This window comes from Leptopilina heterotoma, unplaced genomic scaffold (assembly GCF_015476425.1).
Source record: "Leptopilina heterotoma isolate Lh14 unplaced genomic scaffold, ASM1547642v1 Lhet_36, whole genome shotgun sequence".
NCBI lineage: Eukaryota > Metazoa > Arthropoda > Insecta > Hymenoptera > Figitidae > Leptopilina > Leptopilina heterotoma.
This window is the reverse complement of record NW_025111040.1, coordinates 205,004-222,025: the sequence shown is the minus strand read 5'-3', so window position 1 is coordinate 222,025 and position 17,022 is coordinate 205,004. Positions and strand designations below refer to the sequence as shown.

The 17,022-nt window shown below is 24.6% G+C and overlaps 3 protein-coding genes across 5 annotated transcripts in view; 1 reads left to right on the top strand and 2 right to left on the bottom strand.

Annotated features, from left to right (window-relative positions):
- Window positions 1-4,441: 4,441 nt before the first annotated feature.
- On the bottom strand, window positions 4,442-6,210 carry LOC122505549. Its single transcript, XM_043617248.1, has 2 exons — window positions 5,988-6,210; window positions 4,442-5,464 (listed from the first exon to the last, which is right to left on the bottom strand). Exons 1-2 carry the CDS (start codon window positions 6,068-6,070, stop codon window positions 4,927-4,929), a joined length of 621 nt encoding a protein of 206 aa, XP_043473183.1. The 5' UTR covers window positions 6,071-6,210; the 3' UTR covers window positions 4,442-4,926.
- A 743-nt stretch (window positions 6,211-6,953) lies between these two features.
- LOC122505548 (DNA repair protein RAD51 homolog 4-like) lies at window positions 6,954-8,324 on the bottom strand. Its single transcript, XM_043617247.1, has 4 exons — window positions 8,116-8,324; window positions 7,869-7,978; window positions 7,602-7,812; window positions 6,954-7,520 (listed from the first exon to the last, which is right to left on the bottom strand). The coding sequence occupies exons 1-4, from the start codon at window positions 8,257-8,259 to the stop codon at window positions 7,050-7,052; spliced, it is 936 nt and encodes a 311-aa protein (XP_043473182.1). The 5' UTR covers window positions 8,260-8,324; the 3' UTR covers window positions 6,954-7,049.
- A 355-nt stretch (window positions 8,325-8,679) lies between these two features.
- LOC122505545 (helicase domino) overlaps window positions 8,680-17,022 on the top strand; it is a 39,963-nt gene continuing 31,620 nt past the window's right edge. The window contains exons 1-3 of one of the 3 annotated variants that reach the window (XM_043617245.1): window positions 8,680-9,055; window positions 11,544-11,749; window positions 14,528-15,188. In XM_043617245.1, coding sequence (XP_043473180.1) covers window positions 11,555-11,749; window positions 14,528-15,188 — 856 coding nt within the window. In that variant the 5' untranslated portion in view covers window positions 8,680-9,055; window positions 11,544-11,554. Of the gene's footprint in view, window positions 9,056-10,045; window positions 10,276-11,543; window positions 11,750-14,527; window positions 15,189-17,022 lie in introns of those variants that run through there. The other 2 variants (XM_043617246.1, XM_043617244.1) reach the window with 2 other exon arrangements.

Sequence of the window (17,022 nt, the reverse complement as noted above, 5' to 3'; positions counted from 1 at the left end):
GTGAAAGGTGGAAAAAATTGCAATTCTAAATGTGAGTCTTTCGTGTAGTTTATATCATCCCAGAGAGAGAAAAAAATTTTAACGTATTGTTCAAATATATAGACACTACCTCAGCGTCTCTGGTGTTAGGTTCTTTTTCTTTCAAAATTTATTCTCACAATCAAACTCCTTGTGCCACTGACAAAAAAAGACTGCATCCAAAGCATCGTAGTGATTTTTATTTATTGGCAATTACTTCTTTGGAGAATGAAACTCTAGTGAATGTGAGACTATTAAATTACAAGAAAGAATTTTAAAGAAAAAAGAGAAGGCGGAGTAGTTCAATAAAAAAAACGAAATTCTGAAGGTTGGAAAAAAAATATTGAAATTGATTTTTGAATTATATTTTTTAATTTTTAATTATTTATTATTGGTACATACTTGAAGTGGATTTTGTTTCACTAGTTTTACATAAGTATTTTTAACCTATTATTAAATTATTATTATTGTAAATTATATTTTTAAAAAATACGTTTTCTCGCTTTTATAGAATTTTATCGAGATTTGGAGCTTTTCGGCTCTAATTTTATTTATACTTCATGTCGATGCAAATTTTCGATATTATTTTTTCAATTTTTTCGTCTTTTAATTGGCAATTAATTGTTGTCTTTTTGCATGTTATTTATAATTTAATTTACCGCTTATAATAAATAAATATTTTCGTCGAAAATGTATACGAACGTTCAGAATTTCAAAATGAGAGTCTAAAATTATATTTTGGAAAACTAGTTAAGTTTTTTGTTTATTAGTTGTTTACTATTTTACAAAGTATTTAAGACTTATTATTCTAGTTTAAGAAAAAGTTAATTTTTTTTTTGTTTTTGACAAAATATGTATTTTATTATATTTAAATTATAAACTTCGATAATTGTACTTATTTTTGAGTAAAGCGTGTCTTCAATTATTGTAAGTAAAGTATTTTTAGTCGTACGAAATACAGTATTTTTCTTTTGTCTTGTTAAATTTCAATATTTCAATAATTTAAATCAACTCCCAAAAAAAGGGGAAAAAAAGGATAATTCCGGTTCATTGAACTACTCCAGAGTAAAAATTTGCAACAACTTTTTTTTACCCCAAAAATGAAAATTCATTGACTTAATGTTCACATACCAAAAATTGTACGTCATTCAATCATTAGTAGAAAAAAATAGATCTTTAAAAAGAAAAGAATTCTTGTAGTAATTTTATAGAAAAAGAAAATCAATAGTTGTCTGTAAATTGGGCGATAATCACGAATGCCCACCTCCCCAAAAAAAATCGAAGTATTGAATAGGTCTGAATCTTTCATAGAATAATATTGTGAGCGAAAATTATAATTGTCAATTTTTTTCCTGACAAACAGAATTATTTTTTGTTATTATAAATAAAAACTGTGATTTTCGACTCATTTTTCGTAATACATAATTTTTTTAATTAACTTGACAAGCGAAAATAATTAATATAAATGCAAAAGAGAAAAAAAAAATTGTAAATGAAATAAAAAGAAAATGAAAAATGAAAAGAAACACATTTTTCATTTGTCGGTAATCGTCGTATATAAAAAAAAATACATATTACAAAACTGTGATGATCACAATTTTTTTGTGAATAACTGCTATAAATTAATTATCACAAATTTTCCTTCCACCAGAGTCAAAGTGCCTGTGACTTTCAGACAAAAAAGAAAATGAAAACAAACAAAAAAAAATGTAAGAATAGAATACACTCAAATCAGATATATTTTAAATGAAATATTGCAATACCAAATTATTGATGTACACTATGCTGTATTCTTAAATGTGTGAATTTAATCTGAATTCAAATTGTAAATATATGATTGTCGAATAAAATATCTGTCTGAAAATATTACTTATATTTCTATTTCGATTTTTATATTATGTTTTATTTTATACAATAAAAATTGGTAGCATTATTTTATTAAAAAACAAAAAAAAAAGAATTTTATTTTATTAAATAGAAAAGAACTGTCAATTTTATTTCATTTAGTAAAAAACTGTCAATTTTATTTTATTTAATAAAAAAATGTCAATTTCAATTACTATCAATTTTGTCTTATTTAATTAAAAAAACTGTCAATTTATTTGATTTAGTAAAAAAAACCTGTAAACTGTATTATTTTATTTAATAAAAAAAAGAATTTTTTAATTGCTGTTGTTTAAATTATCAATTTTATTTTTTTATTTAATTAAAAAAAAACTTTCAATTTATCTAGTAAAAAAACTATCGATTTTATTTTATTTAGTAAAAGAGTCGCTGTAAATTTTATTTTATTTAATAAAAAATGTCAATTTAATTTATTTCATAAAAACTGTTCATTTTGTTAAAATTAATAAAAAAAAATGATAATTCCATTTATTTCATCAAAAAAGAAACTTGTTTTCTTTTATTCAAGAAAAGATTTTTGTCAACCTCTATTATACGTAACAAAATAAATCAAATAAAAAAATAAAAACTGTCAAAAGCCTAAATACACAATTATTAATGAATAAAGTAAACTAAAACTGATTAAAATAAATAGAAATTATTGACATAAATGAAAAACTAATCATTTAAATTAATCATCTATCATTTAAATTAAAAGTCTAAAGAAACTTTCAACATTTACAAAATTTTACACTTCATTATTCAGTTTAAATTTTGATTAACAAAAAAAATTATACGAAAGAATTTTACACATCCTTTATAGTCTTATATGCATTTTATTTTCTTTTAACTATTATCGTAACATGAATAAAAAATAATAAATAGTAAATTGTGACAAAATATTTTCATTTTTTGTTTTCGGAAGAATAAGCATTTTATCTGACAATTGATAAATTTCCAGTTCAAAAAAATATTTACCAAGTCAGCTAAATTATTAATTTCCAATTAAAAAGAAAGAACAATTTTTAGCTATTTCTGTAATAAATATTTTTTTCAGTGGCAGACAAAATTTTCCCACACTATTGTAAAATCATAAATAATTTATCTTTTTACATCTAATATTCTTCGAAGCACAGTATTTTTCAGTAGCATAAAAAAAAATTATTTTCTATTGTAACATAATAAGAAATGGAAGTGTTTTAAAGAAGCGCCTTTTAATATTTTCAAAAATTTGAAAATAAAGTGACTAGTTTATAATTAATTTTCTTATTAAAACACTTAATATTGGAAGAATTCGAAACTTAAATATTGTCAAAAAAAAAATCTTAGCTTAAAAAAAAATTAAATTACATTAAAAATTTTCTACTTTTAACGCAAACTTTAATTCTTTCAAGTGTAAATATCAGAGTATAAATTATGAATATATGATTTTTTTAAATACATATTCTCTCTCTCTCTCTTTCTTTCTATATATATATATATATATAATATATTATTACGTAAAAACTTTCAAGTAAAAGGCTTTTTTAACATTTTTTTAAAAATGTACATCTATGGAAGTTTGCAACGTTACTTTGTACACGAACTGTCATGTTGAAAAAAATTTCCCAAAATTTCTCCTGATGTAATTACAATCATTCTTCGTTTTTTTTAAATATTTGCCTTTACTTCACTAATTCTGATTAAAAAAAAAACGTTAAATAAATTTATATTTATTATCAAAAATCTCTTTAAATATTCATTCATCAATTAGAATTTTAGTAGATTGGAATACTGTAGAATATCTTAAATTGTTACAAATTTTAGTCATTTTAATTTATTTCCGAATTTTTTTTTTTTAAATTTTCTTTTAATTTAAATATTTTCGTATTTAATAATAACAAATTTCAGTTGAACTAAAAGTTTTTATGTTTAATAAATTCTGTTTAATATTAAATTTTCATATTCAATATTTTCAGTAAAATTAATTTTATTAAATTTATATCTTCAAAAGTTTTCTTTTTATTATTAAAGTTTAAACATTTAATATTTTCTGTAATATTAAATTTTTATATTCAACATTTTTTGGAATATTAAATTTTCAAATTTAATATCTTTCCTAATATTAAATTTCCAAATTTAACATTTAATATTAAAATCTCTACGATTAATATTTTATTAAATATTACAAATGCTACGATTAATATTTAATTGAATAAAAAATTTCTACCATGAATATTTTGTTGAATATAGATTTGTTTTTTTTTACAAATATTTCATTTAATATTAAATTCATTTATTAAAAATAAAAAATAAAGAACAATTATAGACTCAGATCTTTTTTTGTAGAACAATTTTCCCTTTGAATTTGAGTCAAAAAATTTTTCTTCAAATAATTAAAAAATATTCCCTTTTTTTACAGAGGGAACTTAATTTAGAATTTAAAAGTTTATGTAATTTCTGAAAATTTAATTCTATGGAAAAAAATTGAATTTGATTTTTAAAATATACAATTTCACTCTTGGTGCAAAAAAATATCTAAACAAAATTATTTTTTTTATTCTAAGTGGGAAAATTTCTATAGTCTAATAATTTTCTTTTCGTAAGAGCGCAAAATTGAAACTATTAATTAATTCTGACATTGACAGTGTGTCCGGTGGAAGCACAGGGCTCTAATTAGGATATTAACAGTAAATTGAGACTACGTTAATGATTGTTCTACTAAAATTTGTTAAACTAGAATCAGCAGGAATGTTAATTAAAAAGAACATTTCGCTAATCTAGATTTGGAAGCTATAAACACGGAGTTCTCTTCTATTGGAGACAATTGATAGATTCCCTTCTAAATAATCTACATAAAAATCAATATAATAAAATTTCATTCTTTCATAATTAGCAAATCGAAATTCAATTCCATTCTCAAATTATAGAGAATATTAGAAAAATTGTCTAATTTAATTAATTATGTGATCAATTGTAATTTGGAATTAATTTGTTTTAACTTTGCTTTTCTTTTCTTTCTTTTTTTTTGAACAAAAGGTTAATTTATCTACCAATTGTCTTTGCCTGTTGTGCTTTATACATTTTAAGAACCTTCTTCCCAGGCACGAGTGTTTGACTCAATCCGGGACGTTTCTTTTTTTTGAATGTTTGCTTATTTTCTTGATCAATTTCATCCTCGTCGATCATGCTAATTTGGCCATTGTACGATGTTTGACAAAGAATTGTCTCTTGCGGTGCACGCATTGCCTCCAATTCAGATGCAGTTCGATGTAAATCGGAATCGTGGGCAAATGTACAATTATGACCGAAACGACAACGACCCTTACGATAATTCCAACATATTTTTCTGCCATTTATCATTTTTGTATCGTCTAATGTTGGTGTCATTTTCACGTGTTTCTCAAGAATTGCACTCTTTGCTTTTTCAGCCTCGACAAATGGATTCGAGAATACGGAAGTCTTCATGGTGGTTGTGCCATTAAAATCAGGTGTCGGTAATGGAAGTTTTTCATTTTGCAATTTATTCTCATAGCCCTCGTCGTCATTATCACTGTCGGAATCCTCTTCCTTTTCCTTCGAACTGAGAGTTAGGCAATATCAGATTACAAAGAACAGTTAACATATTTTATGTCATTTTTAATTCTTTTCCTTTCGCGCTTTTCGCTTATTTACTTTTTACATTATTTACTCTTTACTGCAATTTCAATTAAATAATACAAATAATTACAAAAAGCAGAAATTTTTTTTCTATCCTTTTAAGGTTATGTTAGTCAAAATTTTTAAATATGCAAAATGCAAAAAATTAATGAAATTAATTAAAAATCTCCTTAATTATTAAATTTTATTTTCAAAAAAGAAAAAATCGATAAAAGAGTCAAATTCAGACCCGATCATCGGAAACTGAAAATTATTACGAACACACTTCAATAAACAGCAATTTATTTATATAATATAAAATGACATCAATTATTCGAAATTTTACGTGAGAAAATAGTTGAAAAAAATATTGACATCAAAAGAATTTCTAGGTTAGAATTCAGAATATCGCATACCCAAAAGTTGCTTCGGTTTTTTAATTATAAAAATATCGAGATTTAACTTACATGCTATCACCATTCTCGGAATTAATATCAGATTCATTATCAGAACCAGAAGAGGATCCATAATCTGCTACCAAGGAAGCCATTTCTTTTATTTTAACAAATATAATAATATATATTTATATAATTTAATAATATCTAGTTGAACTAAAATCTAATAATGACTAATAATCACCAACACATATAGAAATATACGTATAAAATCTATGTAATTGTATATACATAAAACATATACGTATTTAAAATTGCGTTGGTGTTAACAATTTTCATATATGTATATATATAAGCATTTTCCAACTTTACTTACACTATCTCATTATTACTTTTAAAGGTCTTTCATGTATACGTAAAAAGCTTGAACCCGGCAACCAACACAACTAAAAGGTGAAAAAGAACTAAAATGGCAACGTCGCAACAATTTAACATATATAACAACACCGGAAGTCCCGCTCATTTTTCTGCCAAAATTTAAATAATAATTATATTTTTATAACTAATTTTCTATAACAATAGTAAAAAAAACTATTTGACCAAAAATTCCTTTTCTTTTTTTGAGAGATATTTTTAGTTTTTTTGACACTTGGATGTGTATTGACATAACCTCAAAATTAGAAAGTGTCGAAAAAAGTGTTAATATTAATATAATAAAATGAATAAAATTAATAATTTATTGGTAATAAATATTATTAGTAAAATATTGTAATGAATAAATTGACAAGCAAAACATGATTTTATTTATTTTAATTTATTTTTTTAACCGCTTTTATATTCTTTTCATTAACAACATTGATTTTTTTTTAATCTTTAATTTTACTTTTTTATTTATTTTGTTTTTTTAGAGTTAAGTTTTGCAATATTTGGATCTGCGCATTGACATAACCTCAAAATTAAATACAAAAATATTAAATACTTTATTCGGTATTATACATAAATTTTATAATAAAATTGACAATTGACGTAATTAACAAATAGAATAAATTGAGAAAAAATCAAATTTTCCTAGAAATTATTACAATATTATAAATAATTAAAAAATTAGAAAAATTAGCAAAAACAAAATTTATACTAAGAAAAACCAGTGGAAGTTATATTTAAATTACAAAAAGTGCCAATTTTGAAATCTACACTTTGCCAAATTGAAATTTCCCTCTCCTCGTCTTTTAAATATTTCAATAAAATTCTTGTATTTGGAACTGTGTACCAAAATTTTCCCAATGTTGGTTTAAAAATCGTGACATTTACACCATTTTTCAATGGATTTTCCTCTGTCCATTGTGTCACTAAATTTGTCGTTATCACAGGAATATTAAATTCATTCGTAATAAATCGAATCATATTTTTTAAATGAATTAAAGAATACATTGTCTCAGTTTTTGCAGTCGACGTAAGACAAAATGTAGACAATGAATCAATTATTAATAATTTTGTTTTAAATTCCTCCTTTGTTATATTTCCCAAATAATTCAAAATAGAAAATATTCCTTTCGAATTCGTGATTTTTGTTACTTTAATATTCATTAAAACACGTACAATATCCTTCAAGAGAAAAAAAAGAGAAATAATAAAAGAAATTGAAAAATAAGAAAAATTTTGACAGACAAAGAATTAATAAATTACCTCATCACTGCAATTTTTTGCATTCAAAATCTGAACGACTCGAGTAACTGAATAATCTCCCTTCGTATCAATATAATGAACAACATAATTTTTTTCCAATGCAATATTTGTTGCAATCGACAAGCACAATTGTGTTTTACCAGCTGAAGAGGCTCCGCAAAATTCGTAAATTTGATTCGAATAAAATCCACCACCCAACAACTTGTCTAAACTTAAATAAAAAAAAAAATTAATATTTTAACTCGACAATTATTTCAAAAAACTCACTTCAATATTCCTGACGTGAAAACTGTTTCATTTTCGTAATAATCGGCTCCTACAATTGTGGTACAACCTCCACGAAACTCGGAGAATTCATTTTTAATTTCAACAATTCTCTAGAAACATTAATTTTTCTCTATTTAATTTATTTATTTATTTTCATAAAAATAAAACTATATAAGTTCGAATTATGGTATTTTTTTGAGGTTATATTTTCAAAATCCGATTTTGAAAACATAACCTCAAAAAGTACCTTAAACGAAAAGCCGGTGATTTTACTCAACAATTTCGTATCCTTATTAATAAAGTCAAAGTCTGTGAAAATTCCTTTACTAAACAAGTTTTTAATAATAGAATCTGTTAGATTTTCGTGAGTAGAACTGTTTAATCGTGACATTTTTATCGGATTTGTTAAAAAACTGTCAAACTCGTTGAATCTTGAATGTCGTCTGCTTCATTTCCGCCATCGTATAAATTTTAAAAAAAGAAAAAAATTTACATCGAAATAAATCAAAAAACTGTCAAATAGTTATTTTTTTAAAAACAAATATAATTTAATGTAAAATATTCTAAATTTAATAAGAGGCTCGTTTAATAAAGCAATTATTGTCACAAACTTTATATGTAAATTTAAATAACGGATATGTAAATTTCTAACTACGTTGATCAACAGTCAACTACATTTATATACAATTTAAAGCTTTTAATTGACTTCATTTACTCCCAAAAAACTACCCAAAAACCTAATATCCGGTTCTCGGAAATTGTTTTATATCGTATATATATTCTTGTATTCCCCTCGATTTTTCTCCACTTTTCTTGCAACGTCAACACGACAAAGTTATCAACTCTCTAATAAAGTTAAAAGCATTTTTAAAATAGTTAATCCACAAAACTTTTTATAGTGAAAAAAATTCGGTGTTTATACAATTATTAAAAAAATAGTCACAAATATTTTTCTCTAGTCATGATTAATAATACAAGAATAATTTCTTTTCTCTTTAAAATATCTTGGAAAAATGCTTTTGATAAATATTTACAAGGTAGAAAACTTCGGGAGATCGTTCGCTAAAAGTTTTCTACACTCGGTCAATGTCCTTTCTCAGTAGATTATTTTAATTCAATGAGTCTCTTGGGAAACGCAGACGTCCTCATCGATATTTATCAACTGGTTTTTTTTTGGAGTAAATAAGGTAAATTTTTTTTGATAATAAAATAATTAATTCGTTGATTTTGAAATAAAAATAATAGTGGAATAATTGGCACGTGGCGTCGCGTCCTCAGCCATTTTTCAAAAATAAACCAAAAAATTGAACTGAATTAACTAATATTGTAAATACAAAAAATTAAATTAAAGTTTACCTTGAATTATCATTTACTTTCTTTTATTTTGTAATTTTTGTAGCAAACAAAATAAATAGTGGTGTTCTAGGCAAGCACGTGTTCGTAATTATCGTCAATGCTTTATTTAGTCTAACGGAAGGTATTTTTAAACCTTTTATTGAAAAAGTAAATAATTTTCAAAAAAATCTAGTCTTTTTATTATTTATTGTAAATTATAATTTTTAAAATTTCTCGTTTTTCGAAATGAAAGTCGAAATCTATTGATTTTTGAGGTTATGTCAATCGTCCAGTCCTAGCGGAACGGAAATGCTTAAAAGGTTTTTTAATTTCGAAAAAAGATTCAATATTCAATATTTACTTGTTGAAAATAAATAATTAGAGAGAGTTCTATTTTTTCGTAAATAGAATTATTTTTATCGAGGTTAGTTTACATCGTTTACATGAATAAAAATTGAAAGTGCATTTGTTTCACTCACGTTACGTAAATGCATTTTTTCAACTAGAAATTATCAGCTTCTTTTCAAGTTAATTTAACTTAAATAAAAAATCACGAAACATTAATTTTTATACTCTTCTTGATTTTCCTATAGTGCAAAGAGAAAAAATTTTTTTTTTCGGACCTTTTAGAGGAAATTGCAAAAAAGAGTTGCTGATTTGACTCCAACCACCGGAAGTCCACCCTTTTTTTTGCCTCTTTAACATTCAACCAATGAGAATCGTTAGAATGCACAATGTTGCCAAATTTCATTGCATTTTCAGCCAATGAAAATCGCTACGTTCGAGATGTGCGCGCTCTGACGGTGGCTTTTGTAAATTGAACGAAAGCGACGTTGTTTCTTTCGGCCTCGCTGAGGAGACGAAATTTGTCGGAAACCGTCGCCATGTTTAGAAGTGTCTCTGCGTCCTTGAGCGAGTCAAGCAAAAATGTTCGGTAAAATATTAGATATATCGAATTCCCAACAAATTACGTGAGGTATCCATTTTTAATTTGTCGCTTATTAATCACGGGTGAAATAGTTATTCCCGTGGATGGGCGACCTAGGAGGCGGAATCTTGTGATTCCGAAATGGTAAGTTGTCTTCGTGTCGGGACAACGCCAATATGGCGGTCGTCAAATTTCCTTTGTATCTAGGCGAGGTTTTTTTTTTAGTTGAAAAATTTTTTAATCAATAATTCGTTATTATCATTCTTAATGTTTCATTTTAAAAATATTTTTAATTAGTGTCAATGATGATTATTCAAAATTTGTGAGTGATTTCCGGTCAGTTTTAATTGGATAACAGGAGGAAAAAAAAAATGGATTTTTCCCCTCCGACCAGACGACAAAACGAGACGCCCCGAGAGTGCTTAGTGATGCAAACGCTATATTCGATTTGTTCCTGTAATTTTAAAAATGACATTGCTTTTTCTTCTAATTACGATAACGCAATTATATTGAGTTGTTGGAAAAAAAAATCATTTCCGCTCGCGAATTATGAGAATTAGTTCCTTCTGGAAGAAAAAAAATCGAAAGTTCACCCATTGCCTCGGATCGTTAGTCGAATTTGAGTTTCGGCGCTTTTTTACGATTGATAGAAAAAATTGTTCTTTTTCAGTTCGAAAAGCGGTTTTTTTCATTTAAATTAATATATTTTTTATTGGCATTTTTTAATAGTGGAATTTTTAAAAAAAAATTAACTTTTAACAGATTTTAAATTTGTTTTACTTCAGTATTTTTTAGATTGTATTTTTCCCCTTTAATTTTGCCCTCAAATTTAGTTTCATAACTTTTTGAAATCATTTTAATTACGAATTCGTTTTAATTATTAAATTAAAAATATTCCGGTGAGAAATTTCACGGTCTTAAAAAAATTGATTTCTTGATTAGTTTATCGTAAATTTTACATCGGAATCGAATATTTGTATTTTACATTCAATTTTACATACAATTCTATAATTTAATGGTATTTACTGAATTTTTTAAACTTTTATCAATTATTTTCTTCTCTCGATTGAAATATGAATTTTTCTATAAACTGTACAGATTGTAAAAGAATAAATTTAATTAAAAAAGCAATTGTGTACTTTATTTTTATTTTCTTTTTTGGTTATTTAAAATTTTTTGATATCGTTTTACCCTTAAAATTCTAAATCTACTTCTTGGAGTAAATTAAATACTTTTTTTTGTTTTAATAAATAATTTTTTTCGTTTCTATACTAAAATTCCGATTACCTCCAAAAATATCGAATTCTAAAAAAGATTTATTAAATTTAATTTAAATATTTAACGAATTTAAATATATATTTAATGAAATTGTAAGTTTGAGGTTTTTTTTAAAATTGATTTTAATTTTGCAGAATCATGTGTAATGAGTGATAAACAACCTGGTACTACTTTGCCACCCCTCAGCGGGGGTGGAACAAATAATGGAGGGAACAATGGAGGATCCCAACAAACAGTTAATATACATCAAGTTCTTACGACTGCTCAAGGCCTTAATGTTCTTACTACAGGTGGAGGACAGCAATTTGTCCTTGCCTCTCAAGTTCCAGGCCTCACACAGGTAATTTTGTTTTTTTTTTTTTACTGTAAAATCTCTATTTTAAAAAATTCAATTCTCGCCATTTAAACTTCTCTTTTTCCAGAATAAAAAATTAATATTTCAAGACTACTAAGAATTTATTTTGCAGAATTTATAAATTGAGATTACACTTTGTTAATGGCCTCGTTAATTTATAATTTTGTACTCAATTGAGTGTTTTATGTCTATCATATTAGTTACCACACTGAGAGTTTAATTTTATTTATTTTAAAAATTAAATAATATAATTAAAAGTTTCAGTATTTGTATTATAAAAAATATTAATTTAAAAAAACAGGATTGCCACTGGTCAGGGAAATGGGGGGAAATACAGGAAATTTAATCTACAGAACTGTAAAGTATCAAGTTAAAAAAAAAAACTACGAAAATTCTTTCTTTTTGTATTCTGTCTGTGAAATACTTAAATCTAAATAGTTGATTTTTTTTCATTTTTAAAACTTGCAAAGAGTGGATTTAAAAAAAAAAATTAATTTTACATTGCTGTGAGTTAATTAATTAAACGAATTTAAGACGTATTTTTATTCGAATTAATTTCTTTTAATAACCGAATTCTAGAAGAATTTTTTTAGAATTATTAAAAATAATTTTATCAGAAAAGAATTTATAAAATTCAAAGAGTGGATTTTTAAAAAACTGAATTTTATATTTTGCCGAAAATAATTCAATTTTAAATGTATTTTTATTTAAATTAACTTTTTTAATAATTGAATTCTTTAAGAATCTTGTCAGAATTATTAAAAATAATTGAATCGGAAAAGAATTTTCTCTAAATTATCAAAAATAATTGAATCAGCAAAGAATTTTCTCTAAAATGATCAAAAATAATTTAATTGACAAAGAATTTTCTCTAATTTATCATAAATAATTGAATCATCAAATAATTGAATCAGCAAAGAATTTTCTCTAATTTATCATAATATAAATAATTGAATTGGCAAATAATTTTGTCTAAAATTATCAAAAATAATTGAATCAGAAAAGAATTTTCTCTAAATTTTAAAAAATAATTGAATCATAAAAAATTTTTCCAAAGTTATAAAAATAATTGAATAAGCCAAGAATTTTCTGAAAATTATTAATATTAGGTACAAATTATTTTGCAAATAATTTTTTTTAAAAATGCAAAAAAAAATTTAATTTTATGAAAGTTAGACTTTATATTTTTATAAACAATATCAATAATTTATTAATTTTGGTCAATAATTTAAATTTTAAAAAAATTCAACTTTATAAAAGTTTTCAAAACAATTCAACAATTTTCAATTGTTTTTAATAAAATCCTATATAAGAATTGAATTATTTTCAATACAATTTTAATTAAATTTTTAGACAAAAATGTGCAATTATTCAATTATTTTCATACATGTAATAAAATTCTTCGCAGGATATCAATTATTTTCAATACATATAATTTTAATAAAATTTATCAAAAGAATTCAATTGTTTTTAAAAATTTTGTATAAGAATTCAATTATTTTCAATACATTGAATTTCTCAAAAGAATTTAATTATTTTCAGAATATTTCCATAAAATATTTCAAAACAATTAAATTATTTTTAAAAATTTTAATGAAATTCTATGTAAATATTAAATTATTTCTAAAATCTGAATTTTATGAAATTGAATTGAAAACAAGTGGATTTTAGAGTTATATTAGATGAACCTTTTTTTCTTTAAAATAAATAATTGGATTTTTTCAAGAACTTTCTCAAAAATTATTATAAATAATTGAATTAAGATCTTGAAAATAATTTTTGATAAGTTACAGTAGCAATCTTTGTAAATTAGTGAATTTCAAGGGATTTGAGTTTTTAAGGGGACACCTAAGTGGAAAAATGACAAAAAAATTGATTTTTTTAAATTTGATTTTCTAAAAGTAGACTCAATTAGGAATAGAACAAGACTTTTTAAAACCTTTTCTGAAGAGTAGAAAAAATCTGATTACATGATTCTGAATACCATGAGTTTTTAGTATTTTTTCTTTTTTCGTGTCTCCTGTCAAAATTGTTTTTTTTCCAATTTTTTAACTTTCGGTACACTTTTCTCCGAATCTACTAAACCAATTTGTAATTTCTTTTTTTTACTTTGTTCAGTAAGGTTCCAAGAATACGAATAAGAAGTTTAACATCATTTTGAGTTGTACAAACGGAGATATGAGTCAATGAATCAGAGAAAATGGGATTTTTATTTTGCTTTGGGTATAAATATTCATAAAAAAGTTTCTATTGAAGATAACGTCGTATTACTTCTTATTCATATACTTGATTATATTTGTAATCGAATAAAAAAAGGGCGAACACAATTGGAATAATAGTTTTCGAGAAAAGTGTACCGAAAGTTGACTCTTTTTGCATTGTTTTTAGGTGACTTAGGTGTCCCCTTAAAAAATTCGAATTTTTTAAATAAAAATGATTCCTGAAGATTATTATTCGAATTTAATTAAATTAAAATTCGAATTTTTTAAATAAAAATAATTATCCTGTAATTCCTGAAGATTATTATTTATTATAAAATATATCACTGGATGTACGAAGTTTTAAATTTAAAATAAATGAGAAATAAGGAAGAAAATGATGATAATTCTACCAATACTGAAGGAAATGAAATCCATTCAATTCTTTCCTGTTAATGCTGTGAAACGAGGCATTTGTCTGATTCTAAACTTTCTCTCTCTGCGTAAAAAATTCGAATAAAGGCAAAAAAAATTGAAAACTTATAATTTTAATTTTCTTCTCCAGGTCTTACCGAGTGGCGCGACAACAACTGCAAATCTGCAACAATTGGGCGTCACGCGAATTGTCAATATCGGCAGTACGTCCCCACGTGTCGTTGGACTCGCGAGTGCGAGCGGCTCGCCTCTATCATCACCCTCCCGTCAAACATCAACAAAAGTTGTATTAACAACATCGCCAAAACTTGTTCGCACATCACATGGCAGTATGTTCGTTGCACCAACAACACAAATGACGGGCCAATCGTCGCCGGCTAGGAAAAAATTGAAATTATCCGATACAACGGAGAAAACGACTGCAATCGATGACACGACAAGTTATCGACGACGTATAATGGAGCACAAAATGAAACGAATGCGTTCAGTGAGGGATAAATATACGGATAATGCAGCTGAATTATTCTTTTTACACGCTGGCGGCAATGTCATGGATTTTCACACATGGAGAAAACGACCGGTTACACCGCAATATTTACATTTTCTTCGACAACATAAATTAGATCCCGATGATGACGATGAGGATCTTACTGTTCCATTGGCGGATGTCTCGCAAACATTAAACGTCACACAGCCAGTGAGTCAGGAAGTTAAGGTACCCGGTATTGGAGTCACTCCCGTTGCTGTTTCAACGACTCTACCGACTGCCGTTGCTCAACTTAGTCAACAAGGTTCGTGTGCCAATGTTGAAAAAAAAATTCTCTCGAAATTTTATGTTTTCTTTTTTTCAAAATTTCGGAAATTCAATTTGGAAATATTTTCTTTTTTTGAAATAGAAAATTTCTAAAATATACAATAAATTGATTTTAGAAATATCTTTTTGTTTTATAAAAGCGTTGACAGAGTTGCCACAGGTCAGGGAAGTCAGGGAAAATAGAATTGATCAGAGAAATCCGGGAAAAGTCAGGGATTTTTATTAAAAGTACTGAAAAAAATTTAATTTCTAGAATTCATAAGAAAATTCTGAATTTTTGTTTCTTTTGTTTGACTCATAAACTATGAAATTACCACGAATTCTAATAAAAAAACCTTCAATTTCATTGAATTTTAAGAGTTGCGTTTACCATTTTCACAAATAGATAAACTTCAAAAGTTTTTAATTTGAAATTTTATATAATTTCAATTTTGAATCACGGAAAAAATCTTGGGTGACGTGCCGTTCCAAGTAGACCGAAAATGTACGAATGCGATACGACTTTAGTTTGGAGGAGCTGCATTTCCAACTTGGGCGTGCTGAACGCCCAAGATGCGGCTATTGCAGTCCCAAGGTTTTGAGTCTCAAATCTTGGGTGTTCAGCGCCACCAACATGGGAACGTAGATTTCCCGAATTGAGAACGTAGCACATCCAAACTATAGTTCCCCCACTTTCCGACGATTGGGATTGCACGTCACCCAAGATTTTTTCCGTGATGAATTTAATTTGAAAATTTAAAGAACTTAGATTTTTGTAAAATTTTAATAATTCAAATTCTTCTGAAATTAGTTAAATTTTTCAATATATATTTAATTAATTATTAAAAATTATGAATTTATATAGAAGAATTTTAGATGAAAACAATAATAAAAAAATTGATTTTTGGAGAAGTTACAAATTATTGCAGAAATACAATTATTTTTAAAAGTAATAAAATTATTCACAAAAATTCAATTATGTTCAAAAATTTTAATAAAATTCTTGGACAAAATCAATTATTTTCAAAAATTTTCCTCAATTCAATGATTTTTAATATTTACTATTTTAATAAAATTTTCCAAAAGAATTCAATTATTTTCAAAACATTTTTATTTATTTATTTCTGTACATTGATATTTTATATTTTAATAAAATTCTACGCAAACGTTTAATTACTTTCGTAAATAATAAAAATTTTCTAGGAATTCAATTATTTTTAAATTTTTTGACAATAACTCAATTATTTTTATAATTAATAACATTTTTTACTGGGATTCAATTATTTTTAAAAAATTTGATATTATTTGTTTATTAGAATGTAATAATTATTTTAAATAACATTTTCTAATTTTTTAATTCAATTTTTTGAAAGAATTAATTTATTTTTAAAAATTGTAATGATAATTTTTACAATAATTCAATTACTTAAAAAAAAAAAAGTTCAATAAAATTCTTCGTAGAAATTTAAATAAGTATGTAATTTCAAAAATTACAAATGATTGCAGAAATTTTTAAAAATGTTCTTAAATTCGATGATTTTTAGTATTTATACTATTTTAATAAAATTTTTCAAAGGATTTCAATTATTTAAAAAAAAATTTAATAAAATTCTACACAAACATTTAATTACATATTTTCATAAATATAATCAGAAATTCAAATATTTTCATAAATAATAAAACTCATTGCAGAATTTTTCAATTATAGATTAGATTAGATTAGATTTAAAATTTGAATTATATTTAATACAATTTTAATCAAATTTCTCGTAAAATATAATTATTCTTAAAAATTTTATTAAAGTTTGTCGAAAGAATTCAATTATTCAATA